At 41.2% G+C, this 19,351-nt stretch overlaps 1 protein-coding gene across 3 annotated transcripts in view; it reads left to right on the top strand.

The window, feature by feature from the left end:
* The window catches only part of PSMD12 (proteasome (prosome, macropain) 26S subunit, non-ATPase, 12), a 32,940-nt gene extending 20,555 nt beyond the window's left edge, over window positions 1-12,385 (top strand). For 2 of the 3 annotated variants that reach the window (XM_011999167.1, XM_011999169.1), the window contains 7 exons: window positions 1,397-1,501; window positions 2,553-2,702; window positions 2,783-2,917; window positions 3,839-3,951; window positions 4,911-5,085; window positions 7,719-7,796; window positions 9,237-9,789. In XM_011999167.1, coding sequence (XP_011854557.1) covers window positions 1,397-1,501; window positions 2,553-2,702; window positions 2,783-2,917; window positions 3,839-3,951; window positions 4,911-5,085; window positions 7,719-7,796; window positions 9,237-9,446 — 966 coding nt within the window. In that variant the 3' untranslated portion in view covers window positions 9,447-9,789. Of the gene's footprint in view, window positions 1-1,396; window positions 1,502-2,552; window positions 2,703-2,782; window positions 2,918-3,838; window positions 3,952-4,910; window positions 5,086-7,718; window positions 7,797-9,236 lie in introns of all 3 variants that reach the window. The other variant, XM_011999168.1, reaches the window with a different exon arrangement.
* Window positions 12,386-19,351: the final 6,966 nt, after the last annotated feature.

Genomic DNA, 19,351 nt, shown 5'->3' with positions numbered 1-19,351 from the left:
GGCGGAGCTTGCAGTGAGCTGAGATCCGGCCACTGCACTCCAGCCTGGGCGACAGAGCCAGACTCCATCTCAAAAAAAAAAAAAGAATAAAAATTCTACAGGGTCAGGGTGTGGGAGAAGAGCATTTTAGACATAGAGGAAATAATATTCAGAGATACCAAAGTAAGAAATGTATGATAGATGTAGGAAGCTGTAATTAGTTTGCTATTATTGGAAATAGGGTAAGCAAGCCTAAGCATGAAAATTCATTCCCTAGGTGCTTTAGTTTATACTGTAGTCATATTTTTAGTGTTTAATTTGTTGGAAATTATAAATCTACTAACATTACTTATAGCTACAAAAATGTTAACAACTTTAATACCTAGCAAAATTAAGTATTTTTAAATAAGATAGTCTTGTATTTAAACATAAATCAGAATTAGGGTATTAATTGTAGATATTGGACTACATATAACACACTTTTCAAATAATCACAAGGCTTTTGCATCTTCTGTGCTATTTATGTAGCTTGTGGTCCTATTATTTGTTAAACATAGTAATTTCATATTTAGGTTCTGAAAGCAGAGTTGCAAAATATGGATAAAGTTTTATTTTCTTGAGAATTACTGATATATTTGTGAAATATAAAATGTTCCACAACTGTGTTTGTACATGGTAGATAAAGTGCACAGTAGCTGTAAAATAAATATTCTTATAGTTGGGTTAAAGAATAATTCAGTTCTGGCCAGGCACGGTGGCTCATGCCTGTAATCCCAGCTCTTTGGAAGGCCTAGGTGGGTGGATCACCTGAGGTCGGGAGTTCGAGACCAGCCTTACCAACATGGAGAAACCCCGTCTGTACTAAAAATACAAAATTAGCTGAGCGTGGTGGCGCATGCCTGTAATTCCAGCTACTCAGGAGGCTGAGGCAGGAGAATTGCTTGAACCCAGGAGGTAGAGGTTGTGGTGAGCCGAGATCATGCCACTGCACTGTGGCCTGGGCAACAAGAGTGAAACTCCATCTCAAAAAAAAAAAAAAAAAAAAAGTTCAGTTCTACCTTTTATTTTATTTTTTTGAGACAGTGTCTCACTCTGTTGCTGAGGCTAGAGTGCAGTGGCCTGATCATGGCTCACTGCAGCATTGAGCTCCGGGGCTCAAGTGATCCTCCTGTGTCACCCTCCCAAGTAGCTGGGACTAAAGGTGCATGCCACCACACTCAGCTAATGTTTTGATTTTTTGTAGAGACAGGCTTAACATGTTTCCCAGGCTGGTCTCAGACTCCTGGCCTCAAGTGATCCTCCTGCTTCAGCCTTCCAAAATGTTGGGATTGCAGGTGTGAACCACCGTACCCAGCCTACTTTTTCAATTTTAACACGTTTCCACGGAATTTTGATTGTGTAAATTTCTCATTTGTAGATTTATGTTGAAATTGAGCGTGCTCGACTGACTAAAACATTAGCAACTATTAAAGAACAAAATGGTGATGTAAAAGAGGCAGCCTCCATTCTACAGGAGTTACAGGTAAGGTACTGCATTTTAGAGTTGGTAAAACTTTGTTTAGTCAGCAGTATTTTCTAATGGAAATATAGGTTGAATATCCCTTATCCAAAATGTTTGGGACCAATAATTGTTTTGAATTTTGATGGAAAGCCTGTGAATGGCATCTTTTTTTATGTTTAAAATTGTCGTTTCCCCATTAGCCATTAAGAAAACCACAATGAGGTACCACTACATTCCTATTAAAATGCCTACAATTTAAACAATAAAATCCTCAGTGCTAGTGGGGGTGCAAAGCAGCTAGAGCTCCTGTACCTTACTGGTGAGAATGCAAGGTGGTGCAGCCACTCTGGAAAACAGGTTGGCAGTTTCTTATAAAGTTACACATATGCTTACCATATGACCCAGCAATCCCACTCTTATTTACCCATGGGATATGAAAACTTATGTTTACATAAAACCAGTCCACACAACCTGTTCAGAATAGCTTTATTTGTGATAATAAAAAGATAAAATCAGCCCAGATATACTTCAACAGGTGAATAAATAAACTGTGGTATGTCCATACAATGGAATACTACTAAGCAATAAAAAGAAATGAACTATTGATGTATAACTTGAATGAATCTTAACAATTTAGGCCATTATACAGAGTGAATAAAGACAGCCTCAAAGCATTACATACTATATTTGACATTCTTGAAAAGACAGATTTGTAGTGATGAAGTACAGATCATTGGATGTCTTGGGAGGGCTTATGAGTGGGGGAAGTGTGTGATTATAAAGGGGCAATATGAGGAAGGTTTTTTGAGTTCTGTATCTTCATTGTGATGGTGGTTGTGCAAATCACTACATGTGTTAAAATTCATAGAATTTTATACCAGAAGGGGGAAAGTCCATTATAAATTATAATTTTCTAGAGGTAAATAGCTTTTAATATAATTGTCAACACTCTGCCTATATACATGAAGGTTCTTATTATTTAACAAGGATGAATATTTTAGTATCTTTAATTTTGTTGCAGTTCACAAAATTGCAAAGTATTATAAACTTATTTCGGGAATTACTGTGCTAGGTGGAAACCTACGGGTCAATGGAAAAGAAAGAGAGAGTGGAATTTATTTTGGAGCAAATGAGGCTCTGCCTAGCTGTGAAGGATTACATTCGAACACAAATCATCAGCAAGAAAATTAACACCAAATTTTTCCAGGAAGAAAATACCGAGGTGAGCATATCTCTGACCACATGTTTAAAGGTATGAATAAAACGCATAAATCCCAATTTGTTTTGCCAACTTTTTTGCAGAAATTAAAGTTGAAGTACTATAATTTAATGATTCAGCTGGATCAACATGAGGGATCCTATTTGTCTATTTGTAAGCACTACAGAGCAATATATGATACTCCCTGTATACAGGCAGAAAGTGAAAAATGGCAGCAGGTAAGAGTTTATTTGTGTAATTGACATGGCTTATTCAGAAGAGTAATTTGCATTTTTTTATTTTCAAATCTTTTTAACTGCAATCATTACATGCAGTTGTATGGTGTTGCTTTCTATTCAGTGTTGTTCAGTAGATTACTGATTCAGTCTAATTGCGGCCATAGTGTATGTCTCACTTTTGGAGAAATATAGGCTTCCTGTTTAAAATATGTACAGTGGGTCATATCCTAATAAAGGTTGCAGATAAAGACCCGACATAACTTTGGAAAATTATTTTACAAAACTATTTTAAAGGGCTTATATATATATTCCACATTTATACTGCTAACTTGTTATAAGAACTTTTTCTTTATACATTTGTCAAAAATGAATGTCAAGAAAAATGTCAGCTGAGGTAGTAAGTCAGATTAGCAATGATTTATTATATTAGTTTGTGAAAACTAAATGCTATAGAAAGACACTATGAAAAGGCAGCCTGGAAATATTTTTCCCCTTAAGACTTTTTTTTGTTCGTTTGTCTTTTGTTTGTTTTTGAGACAGAGTCTCGCTGTTTCCCAGGCTGGAGTGCAGTGGTGCAGTCTCGGCTCACTGCAGCCTCCGCCTCATGGATTCAAGTGACTCTCCTGCCTCAGTCTCCTGAGTAGCTGGGACTACAGGCACGTGCCACCACGCCCAGCTAATTTTTTTTATTTTTGTATTTTTAGTAGAGATGGGGTTTCACCGTGTTAGCCAGGATCGTCTCGATCTCCTGACCTCAGGTGATCCGCCCACCTTGGCCTCCCAAAGTGCTAGGATTACAGACATGAGCCACTGCACCCAGCTATGACTTTAAAATTTAAAATGGATATGATTGTTCAGTTTTCATCAAAATTTCCATCATGTCTAATCTTGCGTGTAACTTTTGTTGTACAACTCTTTTAGGCTCTGAAGAGCGTTGTACTCTATGTTATCCTGGCTCCTTTTGACAACGAACAGTCAGATTTGGTTCACCGAATAAGTGGTGACAAGAAGTTAGAAGAAATTCCCAAATACAAGTAAGTACGTTTGAAATTATCATGATATATCTCAGTAGAAACACTATTTTGAAAAAAAATTGGCTAACCTAAGTGTATACTTCAGTGTATACTTCTTTTTCTGAGATGGAGTTTTACTCTTGTTGCCCACGCTGGAGTGTAATGGCGCAATCTCAGTTCATTGCAACTTCTGCCTCCTGGGTTCAAGCAACTCTCCTGCCTTAACCTCCTGAGTAGCTGGGATTACAGGCACCCGCTACCATGCCTAGCTAATTTTTGTATTTTTAGTAGAGACGGGATTTCACCATGTTGGCCAAGCTAGTCTCGAATTCCTGACCTCAGGTGATCTGCCCACCTCGGCCACCCAAAGTGCTGCTGGGATTACAGGCTTGAGCCACCGCGACTGGCCTAAGTGTGTACTTATTAATTGGTTACTGATAGATTATTACTAGAGAATAAAACTAGAGATGATAAAGTGGTGGAATTTTTTTTTAGCATTGCATTAACAATAAATGAGATTATAATATGCTTTATTCTAAATTGCTTATCAAGTGGAAGTTTCATTTCAGGTCTACACTGGCAGCTTTTGATTAATTATTTGACAGAGTTTCATCATTAGTAGTTTAGAGCTTTGTGATTTTCAGAAATGCGTACTTCTGAAAATATATAAAATAGACTTGCTTCATCATAAGCACAACAGATTCTTATTTCTGTTTGTTTCATGAGTACGTTTACAGTTATTTCAGAAATTGACAGTGCAGAAAAGAGCAGAGTGTTAAGTGGGAGAATGCTGTATTCTGAGCTACTGTGGGAAAAATGGTAGTAAAGTTGGTAAAATACACAATAACCAAACAGTATCTCATTCTACTAAATAAAATTTAACGAAAACAGTTTTTGTTGATTTTTTTGAACTTTGCTATTATATTAGTTAATACTTAATTTTTACAGATTTGGAATATTAAGATGTATACAATTTACAGGGATCTTTTAAAGCTTTTTACCACAATGGAGTTGATGCGTTGGTCCACACTTGTTGAGGACTATGGAATGGAATTAAGAAAAGGTTCCCTTGAGAGTCCTGCAACTGATGTTTTTGGTTCCACGGAGGAAGGCGAAAAAAGGTGGAAAGACTTGAAGAACAGAGTTGTTGAACATGTAAGAATCTGTCATAGAAATGACAATTTTTATTTTAACCTTTAGTAAATTTATTTTTTAGAATTAAATTTTGGCAAATTTGAGCATAAACTATTTTGTTTTTCACATTTGATAATCAAATGTTCATTTAGGATGTTATGTCTTTAATTCTTCACTTAGGATGTTTTCTGTTTGCCCACTGTAGTAGTGATAAAAATTTGGTGTTCAGATGTTTACTCTGCATTTCCCAAAGCATATTGGAATGTATCTCACGCATCTTGGTTTTTTCCCTATTTTTGGCTTTTCAGAAAAGATAGCTGTATTTTAGCTTGCTTCATTTTGAGAGAACCTCTCAGGAATCCAAAATTTATAGCGTATAAACCAGACAGAATTTCCTAAGAATTGGGGCAGGAGGGTGTTTCTCTCTAATGTTCACTTACTAGTCTTGGAAGCAAGTAACATGTCTTAAACCTGAACTTTGATCTTCTTAGTATCACTGTTGTCATGTTGTATTATGTTACCATTCACTCCTTCACATAACAAACATTTATTGTGAGCCTTCTATGTGCTAGACACTGTACAAAGTACCAGGGCACACAGGAGAATAAGACATTACCCTACCTAGGCCGGGCGTGGTGGCTTATGCCTGTAATCCCAGCACTTTGGGAGGCTGAGGTGGGCGGATCACCTGAGGTCAGGTGTTCAAGACAAGCCTGGCCAACATGGGGAAACCCCATCTCTACTAAAAATACAAAAAATGGCTAGACGTGGTTGCGCACATCTGTAATCCCAGCAACTCAGGAGGCTGAGGCAGGAGAATTGCTTGAACTCAGGAGGCAGAGGTGTCGGTGAGTGGAGATCACACCAGTGCACTCCAGCCTAGGTGACAGAGCAAGACTCCATCTCAAAAAAAAAGACATTACCCTACCTTGAATAAGAACATTAAAAATTATAGGGAAAGATGTACTTATAAATAAAAAGTATCAGATATTGTAGTACAAGTATCTAGAGAGCAGAGTGAGGCTTATGGGAAACTTTTCTACATGGAGGAATGATCAGGTTGGATGAATTGATGATTGAGGTGAGGTTTGTAAGAGGAGTGTGAGGTATCGGGCAGGCAGGAACAAGGGAGGGCAGCCTGCACACCAGGTCCCTCTGAGAGTGAGTTTGGAGAATGCATTGGAGAGGGAGGAGACTAGAGAAGACTACTAAGGTGAGAGATATATGGACTTTAAATAAGGCAGTAGCCAAGGGATTAAAGAGTACGTGGAATATGATTGTTTTAAGGAAGGAAATCAATAGAATGCAGCCATTGATTAGATTTAAAGCATGAAGGAAAAGGTTAGATTTGAAGGATAAAAGAAAAGCGAGGAGAAGAATGCTTCTCGTGCTTTCTGATGTGTTCGTGTTGCCATCAGCCCTGATAGAGATAGGAGACGATGTAGCTTCTTCAAAGATTGGGTTCATTTTTCTCCCCACTGTTCCCCCACGTTTTTTTGAGTGCTATTGTTAATAATACTGCGTATAAGAACAGTAAAGGGGAGTCTCTGTGTCTTAACTGCAGCACCATCACCAGTGAAAATTAGGAAATTTAATTTGAAGCTACTTGTAAGTCATTGGAATAAGGGTAAAGTGATGAGTATTTGAAATGATGTCCAATCTTATTTTTTTGAAAGAGGGAGAGTCAGGCCGGGCGCGGTGGCTCACGCCTGTAATCCCAACACCTTGGGAGGCCGAGGTGGGCGGATCACAAGTTCAGGAGATCAAGACCATCCTGACTAACTTGGTGAAACCCCGTCTCTACTAAAAATACAAAAAATTAGCCAGGGGTTGTGGCGAGCGCCTGTAATCCCAGCTACTCGGGAAGCTGAAGCAGGAGAATGGCATGAACCCAGGAGGTGGAGCTTGCAGTGAGCCGAGATCGTGCCGCTGCATTCCAGCCTGGGTGACAGAGTGAGACTCTGTCTCCAAAAAAAAAAAAAAGAGAGAGTCAGTCTAGCTCTGTCATCCAGACTGGAGTGCAGTGGCACAGTCATAGCTCGCTGTAACCTTGAACTCTTGTGTTCAAAGGATCCTCCCACCTCAGCTTCCTAGATAGCTAGGACTATAGGCAGGCACCACCATATTCAGCTAATTTTTAAATTTTTTGTGGGGATGGGGCCTTGCTATGTTCCCAGGCAGGTGTTGGTCTCCTGGCCTCAAGCAGCCCTCCTGCCTCAGACTCCCAAAGTGCTGGGATTACAGGTGTGAGTCCCTGCACCCGATCGATCTCCAATCATTTTTTAGATTTTAGCCTTTAAAACATTTGTGTTATAATTAGAAAGCTTAACTTTAGATTCTTGCACTCAGCAAAAATATTTCAGTACAATTACAATTTTTAACCACTAGTTAAGACAGGCATATATTTTGACTATATATTTAAAGAGCTGTGTAGAATATTCATAGTAATTCACAAATAACTACAGGAACCAAAATAAGTATTTAGTTTTGTTACTGAAGATTAGAACTAGCTTTGCTCCAGTTATGGACTACAGAAAAATAAAAGCTCCGAGTCTAACATTTTAAGTAAACTTACCTTGGATGTGAAAATAAATGGACTTTGAGACTTGCTGACAAATGTTATGTATTCTCCCTGCTCTCTATCCTCTCCCCAGAATATTAGAATAATGGCCAAGTATTATACTCGGATAACAATGAAAAGGATGGCACAGCTTCTGGATCTGTCTGTTGATGTAAGTAGTAATCAACTTTGAGTTATTTGTAGGCATTCTTTTTGAATATTGACTTGTAAAAATTGAGTAAGAGAATCAAATTTTATGGCCGGGCGCGGTGGCTCACGCCTGGAATCCCAGCACTTTGAGAGGCCGAGGCGGGCGGATCACAAGGTCAGGAGATCGAGACCATCATGGCTAACACAGTGAAACCCCGTCTCTACTAAAAATACAAAAAAATTAGCTGGGCGTGGTGGCGGGCACCTGTAGTCCCAGCTACTCAGGAGGCTGAGGCAGGAGAATGGCATGAACCTGGGAGGCGGAGCTTGCAATGAGCCGAGATTGGGCCACTGCACTCCAGCCTGGGCAACAGAGCAAGATTATGTCTCAAAAAAAAAAAAAAGAGAATCAATTTTATGATTTAATTTTATGTTTAGGTAAGAGAGTAATAGATAGTTTCCCAAGCGATCTTGAGTACCAAAAACTAACCTAAGTATCAAGTGATCCCAGGTCTTGCTGGAGCAATGTTGTCTTCAGGTCTGTGTTTCATGTTGACAAAATGCATAGCACACAAAGAGGAGTTAACCCAAGTGTGTAGTAATGGCCTGAAAAGCCATTTCTGTCACCAGAAGGAGTTGTGACAGTTTAGGTGATAAGACTCATGGAACATTAGAGTTGGAAGGTTTGCTCCTTGATCAGCTTGTCAGGGAGCTCTTGTCACTTATGAATGAGAGTACCAGAGTCCTTAGAAGTCAAGTGTCTTGTCCGTGGTACGTAGTTGCCAAGTAGCAGAGCGCATATTCTAACCCAGCATTTCTGGAAATGTTCACTGTACCATACTGCCTTTGAGGGGAAACTTTGTAGAAAAGGGAGTAGACCAACTTGCTGTTGGCATGGATACCAGCAGCATTGAGCTTGCAAGGAGGCAGATTCAAACTCACCCCTGATTGAGTCTACTCAGATTCTATTCATTCCCTAGACTATCAGTAAAATAAGTACTTATTACAGGAAGTCAGCAGTTGCTAACTCTTTTTTTTTTTTTTTTTTTTTTTTAGGCAGTCTCGCCTTGTCGCCCAGGCAGGAGTACATTTTTTGCAATCTCAACTCACTGCAACCTCCACCTCCAGGGTTCAGTCGGTTCTTCTGCCTCAGCCTCCGGAGTAGTTGAGACTACAGGCACATGCCACCATACCCGGCTAATTGTGGTAGTTTTAATAGAGATGGGGTTTCACCATGTTGCTCAGGCTGGTCTTGAACTCCTGACCTCAAGTGATTCACCCACCTCGGCCTCCCAAAGTGCTGGGATTACAGGTGTGAGCCACCACACCCAGCTGAACAGTTACTATTAAAAATGAATTCCCCTGCATATTCTTGGATGAAGAGTTTAGAAAATGCTTTTCTGAAGTTTTGTTTGTCTGTAATTTATCCTGTCTTAATCCAATTCATCTTTCTCTCTTGCAGGAGTCCGAAGCCTTTCTCTCAAATCTAGTAGTTAACAAGACCATCTTTGCTAAAGTAGACAGATTAGCAGGAATTATCAACTTCCAGAGACCTAAGGATCCAAATAATTTATTAAATGACTGGTCTCAGAAACTGAACTCATTAATGTCTCTGGTTAACAAAACTACACATCTCATAGCCAAAGAGGAGATGATACATAATCTACAATAAGGGTCTTAATGCTTTTAGAAAAAAGTTAAAATTGGAAGTCATTAAAAAAAAGAGACTGTTATAATGGTGTATATGTTGGGGTTTTTTTTCTAAGCTTCTTTGTCTTAAATTTTAAAATAGTGAATATGTTTTGAGACTCCCTTTGACCTTTCAGTTCCCCAAGTTCATTGTTAACTTTGCATTTGCAATTGGTGCAAAAATACACATTTCTGTCGTCTGAATACACAAAAAGTTGTGTCATAACTTACCCAGATATGTTTTTCTATCATTTGAAACCTTTTTAGCTACTGTTTGTTTTCATTCAACTAACAAACATATTACAATAATAAAAGCAGTATATACACATTTCCTTTCTACAGTTACCTCTGATTCTAAACATTTTGTGGGGTAGTGATTTGGCAAGTGTTTTTTAAATAAAATAAATTTCATTGTAAAGCTATCAGTCATTTAGTAGAATAGAAAAGCAACAGAGCATACAGGAACATTTGGGATAGAGTTGTGATTTGTGAAGAATTTGTACTTTGATATTGTGGCAGAAAGTCTAAACTGAGCGTGTATGCAACAATCTGGTAAGCTGTAGACTTCTTTTTTTGAGTCGGGCTGGTTCTAGTCACAGTAGCTTGATTGCTTTCAGCCCGCATCCTCTGACTTGATCAGTTGTTCAACAGAATCAACTGACATCATTGACACAGGTTATTGGGTGTTAAGTCCTCTCTATAGGGATAGTGACTACTTTTTTTTCTTTTTTGCTCTTCCTCTCCTCTTTATATGGGTTTAAATTTAACATAAAGTTGTTTTTATAAGGCTTATTTGTAGCTTTATACTTGTAAGTCTAATTACATCATTATTGTTCCAAATTCATTATCTCTGTAGGAGCTTTTAGTTCCATTATACGAACACTGGATAACCTAATTTTTTTATGCTTTAAAAAAAATGGCAAAAAGAAAGACTTCAGGCCACCCTCATAGAGTAAGTGGTATAGTACTGAAATATTTTCACAGAATTAAAAGTAGCTTGCTGTCAAAGAAACATCTGAGATGAATTGGTGTGAACGAATTTTGCAAGTTTTAATTTGATTTATTTCAGAGAAAATAGAAAAATAAAACAATGTTAGAAGGTTATTTAAAATGATGTTTAAATGAAGAAAGTATGAGGTCTACTTTTTAAAAAAATTCAAATGAAGAGAAAAAGAAAAACAGCATTCTAGAAATGGCATTTCTCCTAATTAATTTTCTGCTTAATGGAAAATTATCAATTGTCCTTTTTTATGATCCCAGGACTGAAGACAGTTGTGGGATATCTGTCATATTTATCCTGTGAGTCTCTGGGAATAAGGACATATAGTACTAAAGTAATCTAATTTTATTCTTTGGAAATTCAGTGCATTGGTCACATTAATAACATCAACATCTGCTATCACTTTTCTTTTAAAAATTAACCAAAAAAGGCCGGGTGCAGTGGTTGGCGCCTGTAATCCCAGCACTTTGGGAGGCCAAGGCGGGTGGATCACCTGAGGTCAGGATTTCGAGACTACCCTGGCCAACATGGCAAAACCCTGTCTCTACTAAAAAAAAACACAAAAATTAGCCGGGTGTGGTGGTGCACACCTGTAGTCCCAGCTACTTGCGAGGCTGACGTGGGAGAATTGCTTGAACCCAGGAGGCAGAGGTTGCAGTGAGCTGAGATCACGCCACTGCACTCCAGCCTAGGTGACAGAGTGAGACTCCATCTCAAAAAAAAAAAAAAAATTGGCAAGTTCAGAAACAGAAGTTCACACTAACAGTATGGTTTTAATTTTCCTTTGAATGAAAAGGATAGAAGATAAAATTGTGTATTGTTAACTTGTAAATAAAATTGGAGCTAATTTGAAACTAGCTTTTCATTAACTTCATCCTTCTAGGGACTCATTACCTGTGGGCTTGTCAAACCTGGACTATTTGGCCAAATATGTTGCCATAGAGATTGTAAATGTTCCTCCTCTTTTTTTTTTTTTTTTTTTTTTTGAGAGGGAGTTTCACTCTGTTGCCCAGGCTGGAGTGCAGTGGCACGATCTTGGCTCACTGCAACCTCTGCCTCCCATATTCAAGCAGTTCGCCTACCTCAACCTCCTGAATAGCTGGGATTACAGGCGCCTGCCACCACACGTAGCTAATTTTTGTGTTTTTAGTAGAGACGGGGTTTCATCATGTTGACCGGGCTGGTCTCAAACTCCTGACCTCAGGTGATCCACCCACTTTGGCCACCCAAAGTGCTGGGATTACAGGCATGAGCCACTGCGCCTAAACCCTCTGGTCTTTCTTTAACACACACTAGGCTCTTTGTGTATTATGATTTAGTGCTATTTGTAACTGTCCCAGTGACCACATTGCACCCAACTCGATCAGCTGTTCATCCATTTCTTGTTTTTTCCTGTCAAACATTAATCCAGCAAATTTATGAGGTATTTACCAATTTATTTTCTTAGTATTACAATATAATTCATTAGCATAAAGTAGAATAGTAAAATATTTGAGTTGTTCGGAACCTCAGTTAATCCTGTTTTACATTTCAGACCTAAAGCTGGCAATCAGGAAAAGAAGCACTTTGTTTTCAATGTGGAGAAGATAATACTTGATTCCATTTCATTGTCATTAGTGTATTAACCAGCAGGAGAGGTGATGAGCCATTTTTCAAATGAAATACCTTTTATTTCCATATGATTTTTTTATTTTAGAGTTCGATAGCTGTTTCTATAATTATCCTCAATTTCCATATGTTACTGAATCTGAAAAACTCATCTTTAAAATTCAAACAGTTCCATTCTATCTTTCGTAAATGTTAAATGTAATAAAAGTACATATTTTAAATTGTTTTCAGCTCTTGGATATAGCAGCAATAAAAACACTAATTTGTGGGTATTTAAGAAAACCTGGAGAATAAACTCATACTTTAAAAGATCACTTCTTTTCAGTTCTCATTGTCTGAAACAAAAGACCATAATTTTCATTTTTACCCCAAATCATCTCTCTCTAAACCTACTTTTTTGTTTTGTCTTTTAAGACTTTATTATATTTTTAGAGCAATTTTAGGTTCACAGCAAAATTAAGTGGAAGGTACAGATATTTCCCATCTCCTTGCTCTCACACCTCCTTCATTATTAACTTCCCCCACCAGAGTGGTACATTTTTTACAGTTAATTAACCTGTATTGACATCATTATCACCCAAAGTCCATAGTTTACGGTTCATTCTTGTACATTCTGTGAGTCTGGACAAATGTATAATGGCATGTATCCACCATTATACACCGTAACACTTCACCGCCCCACAATTCTCTGCCAGTTCATGTCTTCCTCCCAGCAAAACCCCTGACAATTGTGAGGCTTTTCACAGTCTCCATAGTTTTTCCCTTTTCCAGAATGTCATAGCGTCAGAATCACAATAGGTAGCCTTTTTAGATCGGCTTCTTAGTAAATGTGCATTTCCATTTCCTCCACATCTTTTCATGGCTTGATAGCTTATTTCTTTTTAGTGCCGAGTAATATTCCATTGTCTGGATGTACCACAGTTTATCCATTCAGCTCCTGAGGGACACCTTGCTTTTACATTTTGGCAATTACAAATAAAACTAAACATCTATATGCAGGTTTTTGTGTGGACTAAGTTTTCAAATCCTTTGGATGAATCTGAACCTGTTTTTTAAGCAGTGAGAAAACACCTTGCACATTTGTTTCAAAAGCCAGCTGACGGACTTTGCCCCTCCTAAACTCCTGATTTGGGGTTGGTGGCTTAGGCCATGCTTTTGTTGGGCACTTGACAAGTGGTGCGTCATCTCAAGGCCCATCAGAATACGTGTGGGGCTTATTACACACAGATGCTGGGCTCCACCCCCAGATTCACACTCAGTAGGGATGGAGTGGGGCCCAAGAATTTTAATTTCTAACAAGTTCTCAGTACCAGAACTACTGGCCCACGGACCACACTTTGAGAACCACTCTTCTTGACAACATGGGTAGTAAAAACTAGAAAAGAACTGAAATGTGTTGGTGTTTTAGATTTTTAGGGGGAAAAAAAACACGGATATCAGTAAAGGTACATGTGACGGTATAGCTACAGCCTGATGCTTGTCCAGAGCCAGTTGTTTTGGAGTTTAGTGATTTGAAAGTCTGCTACCATACGCCTTCTGTGATGCAGAGAAATCATCTTGGCGTTTTTGAGAGGATATTAAACAACTTTCCTAACTTATAGCTTTATTATTATTTTATTTTATTTATTTATTTTTGAGATGGATTCTCGCTCTGTCGCCCAGGCTGGAGCACAGTGGCGCAATCTCGACTCACTGCAAGCTCCGCCTCCCGGGTTCACGCCATTTTCCTGTCTCAGCCTCCCGAGTAGCTGGGACCACAGGCGCCCGACACCACGCCCAGCTAATTTTTTTGTATTTTTAGTAGAGACGGGGTTTCACCGTGTGTTAGCCAGGATGGTCTCGATCTCCTGACTTGATGATCCACCCGCCTCAGCTTCCCAAAGTGCTGGGATTACAGGCGTGAGCCACCGCACCTGGTCCTTTTTTTTGAGACGGAGTTCCCTTCTTGTCGCCCAGGCTGGAGTGCAACAGCACGATCTCAGCTCACTGCAACCTCCACCTCCCGGGTTCAAATGACTTTCCTGCCTCAGCCTCCCGAGTAGCTGGGATTACAGGAATGAGCCACCATGCTCAGCTAATCTTGTATTTTTAGTAGAGATGGGGTTTCATCAGGTTGGTCAGGCTGGTGTCGAACTCCTGACCTCAAGTGATCTACCCACCTTGACCTCCCAGAATACTGGGATTACAGGTGTGAGCCACCACGCCTGTCTTTTTTGTTTTTTGTTTTTGTTTTTGTTTTTGTTTTTGTTTTTTTTATTAAGACAGGGTCTCATTCTCACCCAGACTGGAGTGCTTACTGCAGCCTTGAACTGGGCTCAAGTAATCCTCCCAGCTCAGCCTCCCCAGTAGCTGGGAGTACAGGCGTGTACCACCATGTCTGGCTAATTTTAAAAATTTTTTGTAGAGGTTGAGTGTGGTGGTTCATACCTGTAATCCCAGCTACTTGGGAGGCTGAAGTAGGAGGATTGCTTGAACCTGGGAGGTTGAGGCTGCAGTGAGCCATGATTGGGCTGCTGCACTCCAGCCTGGGAGACAGAGCGAGTGTAGACACGGGGTCTCACTATATTACCTAGGCTGGTCTCGAACTCCTGGCCTCAAGGGATCCTCCCACCTCAGCCTCCCAAAGCGCTGGGATTACAGGCATGAACCACTGCACACAGCCTGCAGCTTAATATTTAGTATATGGAAAGAACTGAATGACATTTCTTTGAAGATCCCAAGTTTCATTATCTTGCTATTTTTACTAAGTTAGGGACCATGTTTATCTTTGTAATCCATCATTTGTTACATAAGTGCTTGTTGAATTGCTTCTTAATCTTTTTTAATCCTTCATTATCACATCCTGCAGGAATTTTGTTTCTATCTTCATGTCCAACCTTAACATTACTCTGAGAAGTTTTTTCCCAAGAGTATATACACCGTAAAAAATAGACTGGGCATGGTGGCTCACACCTGTAATTTCAACACTTTGGGAGGTCAAAGCAGGAGGAACCCTTGAGGCCAGGAGTTCAAGACGAGCCTTGCCAAGATAGTGAGATCCCCATCTCAACAAAAATATTTAAAATGGCTGGGAGGGAAAAAACAATTTGCTGTAGCTCAGATTAGCCTAGCATAATGGTATGTACCTGTGATCCTAGCTCCACAAAAGGCTGAAGTGGCGGAATCACTTGAACCCAGGAGGTGGAGGCTACAGTGAGCTGCGATTGTGTTCCCAGACCAAACCACAGGTGGGGCTGCTTATTCTCACGGCCCAATAATGAGATGTAAATGAATTGGGAAAGAAGGGAGTTTATTTGTGTAACCGGGACAGGGTAAAGGCCTGGAAAATATTGCCAGACCAACTCAAAATTACAGAGTTTTCCAGAGCTTATATGTACCTTCTAAGATATGTCTACGTGTAAGTGTGCATTCATCTAAAGACACAAGTGATTAACTTCTGTTTTTTTTTGTTTGTTTGTTTGTCTGAGACGGAGTCTTGCTCTGTCCCCCAGGCAGGAGTGCAGTGGCGCAATCTCCGCTCACTGCAAGTTCCGCCTTCCGGGTTCACAGTGTTCTCCCTCGGCCTCCTGAGTAGCTGGGACTACAGGCACCTGCCACCACGCCAGGCTAATTTCTTGTATTTTTTTTTTTAGTAGAGACAGGGTTTCACTGTGTTAGCCAGGATGGTCTCGATTTCCTGACCTCGTGATCCGCCCGCCTTGGCCTCCCAAAGTGCTGGGATTACAGGCGTGAGCCACCGCGCCTGGCCATAAGTGACTAACTTCTAATCGTTAAGATCTGAGTCCTGAAGACCTTCTGGAGCCTCAGTAAATTTACGTAATCTAAATGGGTCCACGTGCTGGGGTGATTACCCTTGTCTCCTGCTAAATCATGGAGGTTTGGGGAATTTCTTCAGATCCCCCAATAAACTTGTTGGTGGAGGTCTGGGGAGCCCCCCCCGCCCCTCCCCTCAGTAAAGCTTGTTTAATCCTAAACGGGTACTGTTAAGAATTCCTGTGTTATCTTGTCATGCTTTAAGGCCTAGGAAGGGCCTGGGCAAAATCCTTGATGGGCTTTTGTTACGTTCCAGCCTTTGTAGAAGGGCATTGTCTCTCTCAGCTTTTAATATTTAACTTCAGCACTCAGTGCTGAAACAGTTGTTACAGAGGCCTGCGTCGGTGAGACCTGGCCTGCCACAATCGCACCACTGCACTCCAGCCTTCATGTTCCAACATGAAGAACAGTTTAACAACAGTCTGAAATGCCCTATTTATATTTAAGAAATAGGACTCAGCTTCCCTTTGTAGTTCTTCCACTCTCTGCCCCTCAGATACTTCTAACTTCACTGGAAAGAGATATTCTACCACTTTCCCGTATTTCTTTCATTTTATTTAGTGAACACTGTGGTCTACCACCCAGCTAGTCTCCTTCAAGACTGGAAAACTTAGTCCTGAGAGTGTTAATGACCCATAGCTGAGTGTGTCCTCACCCGCTTCCTCCACTCCCCATGATCACCTTCAGCTGAAGAGAGCTCCCTCCCTTCCAATGACAAACTGACCTAAGAATACGAAGTCCTGGTCCTCTTGCTACAATTTGGGACAACTCTGAAGGGCCATTTCAGCTCTGGAGAATTCCCCCAAGATTGACTGAGGCCTTTCTTACAACTATACTATGGCTCAACTTCTCTCTCTTCCCAATCCTCCTTCCTTCACTTGCTCATGGGAGTTGATCTCCCAAGCAAGCCTCAGTGAGCTCTCTGTGCAAATATCCATTTCAGAGTCAGCTTCTGGGGGAACAGGACCTGGGACAGTTGGTGCTGGAAGTGATCTGAGAAAGCTGACTCAAAAAATCAGATTTTGTAGCCCGCTTACCAGCTGGCCAGCAGCTGGCAGTGAGAACCCCATCACTGGTAATAAGTGGAGCATGTATAGACCCCGCATACAGTAGGGGTACAGTTGTTAAAACTGCTGGTGAACTAGGATGACTGATGAAAGGTATATTCGTCCATTTTCACGCCGCTGATAAAGAGGTTTAATTGGACTCACGGTTGCACGTGGCTAGGGAGGCCTCACAATCATGGTGGAAGGCAAGGAGGAGCAAGTCTCGTCTTACGTGGATGGTGGCAGGCAAAGAGAGGGCTTGTGCAGAGAGACTCTCTCTTTTTTTTTTGCGGGGGGGATGGAGTCTCAAAAAAAACAGAGGCTGGAGTGCGGTGGCGTGATCTCAGCTCACTGCAACCTCCGCCTCCCAGGTTCAAGTGATTCTCCGACCTTAGCCTCCTGAGTAGCTGGCATTACAGGCGTGCTCTACCACACCCAGCTAATTTTTGTGTTTTTAGTAGAGATGGGGTTTCAACCTGTTGGTCAGACCGGTCTCAAACTGCTGAACTCATGATCCACCTGCCTTGGCATCCCAAAGTGCTGGGATTACAGGTGTGAGCCACCATGCCCAGCTGAGACTCCCATTTTTAAAACCATCAGATCTCATAAGATCCATTCAGTATCATGAGAATAGCGCCAGAAAGACCCACCCCCATGATTCAGTCATCTCCCACCGGGTTCCTCCCATGACACGTGGGAATCATGGGAACTACAAGATAAGATTTGGGTGGGGACACAGAGCCAAGCCATTTCATTCCATCCCTGACCCCTCCCAAATCTCATATCTTCACATTTCAAAACCAATCATGCCTTCCCAACAGTCCCCCAAAGTCTCAGCTCATTTCAGCCTTAACTCAAAAAGTCTCACCTGAGACAAGGCAATTTATAAAAGGTCCAAAGTCTCACCTGAGACAAGGCAAGCCCCTTCCACCCATGAGCCTGTAAAATCAAAACCAAGTCAGTTACTTCCTAGACACAATGGGGGTACATACAATTGGATAAATACAGCCATTCCAAATGGGAGAAATTGGCCAGAACAAAGGGGCTACAGACCCCACACGCAAGTCCAAAATCCAGTGGAGCAGTCAAATCTTAAAGCTCCAAAATGATCTCCTTTGACTCCATGTCTCACATCCAGGTCACGCTGATGCAAGAGGTGGCCTCCCATGGCCTTGGGAAGCTCTGCCCTTGTGGCTTTGCAGGGTATAGCCCCGCTCCTGGCTGCCTTTACGAGCTGGCATTGTCTGTGGCTTTTCCAGGTGCACGGTGCAAGCTGTTAGTGGATTTACCATTCTAGGGTCTGGAGGACAGTGGCCCTCTTCTCACAGCCCCACTAGGCAGTGCCCCAGTAGGGACTCAGTGTCGGGGCTCTGACCCCATATTTTCCTTCTGCACTGCCCTAGCAGGGGTTCTCCATGAAGGCCCTGCCTCTGCAGCAAACTTCTGCCTGAACACCCAGGCATTTACGTACATCCTCTGAAATCTAGGCAGAGATTCACAAACCTCAATTCTTCTGTGCTCCCACAGGCTCAACACCACATGGAAGCTACCAAGGCTTGGGGCTTGCAGCCTCTGAAGCAACAGCCCGAGCTGTACCTTGGCCCCTTTTCGTGATGGCTGGAGCAGCTGGGATGCAGGGCACCAAGTTTCTAGACTGCACCCAGTAGAGTGACCCTGGGCCTGGCCCACGAAACCATTTTTCCTCCTAGGCCTTGGGGCCTGTAATGGGAGAGGCTGCTGCGAAAGTCTCTGACATGCTCTGGAAACATGTTCCCCATTGTCTTGGTGATTAACACTCAGTTCCTCGCTACTCAGGCAAATTCTTGCAGCTGGCTTGAATTTCTCCTCAGAAAATGGGATTTTCTTTTCTCTTGCATTGTCAGGCTGCAAAGTTTCCAAACTTTTATGCTGTGTTTCCCTTTTAAAACTGAATGCCTTTAACAGCCCCAAGTCACCTCTTGAATGCTTTGCTGTTTAGAAATTTATTCCACCAGATACCCTAAATCATCTCTCTCAAGCTCAAAGTTCCACAGATTTCTAGGGCAAGGGCAAAATGCCACCAGTCTCTTTGTTAAAACGTAACAAGAGTCACCTTTGCTCCAGTTCCCAACCAGTTCCTCATCTCCATCTGAGACCACCTCAGCCTGGACCTTATTGTTCATATCACTACCAGCATTTTGGTCAAAGCCATTCCACAAGTCTCTAGGAAGTTCCAGACTTTCCCACATTTTCCTGTCTCCTTCTGAGCCCTCCAAACTGTGAAACATAAACCACAACAGGGGTAGAAGCATATCCTTGCCCTCTGCCTGTTACCCAGTTCCAAAGGTGCTTCCACATTTGTGGGTGTCTTTTCAGCAGCACCTGACTCTACTGGTACCAATTTACTGTATTACTCTGTTTTCACGCTGCTGATAAAGACAT

The sequence above is a fragment of the Mandrillus leucophaeus genome, unplaced genomic scaffold (genome assembly GCF_000951045.1).
Source record: "Mandrillus leucophaeus isolate KB7577 unplaced genomic scaffold, Mleu.le_1.0 Scaffold585, whole genome shotgun sequence".
NCBI classification, from domain to species: Eukaryota; Metazoa; Chordata; class Mammalia; order Primates; family Cercopithecidae; genus Mandrillus; species Mandrillus leucophaeus.
Note: the sequence above shows the minus strand (reverse complement) of the source record. Positions and strands in the feature narration are given on the sequence as shown.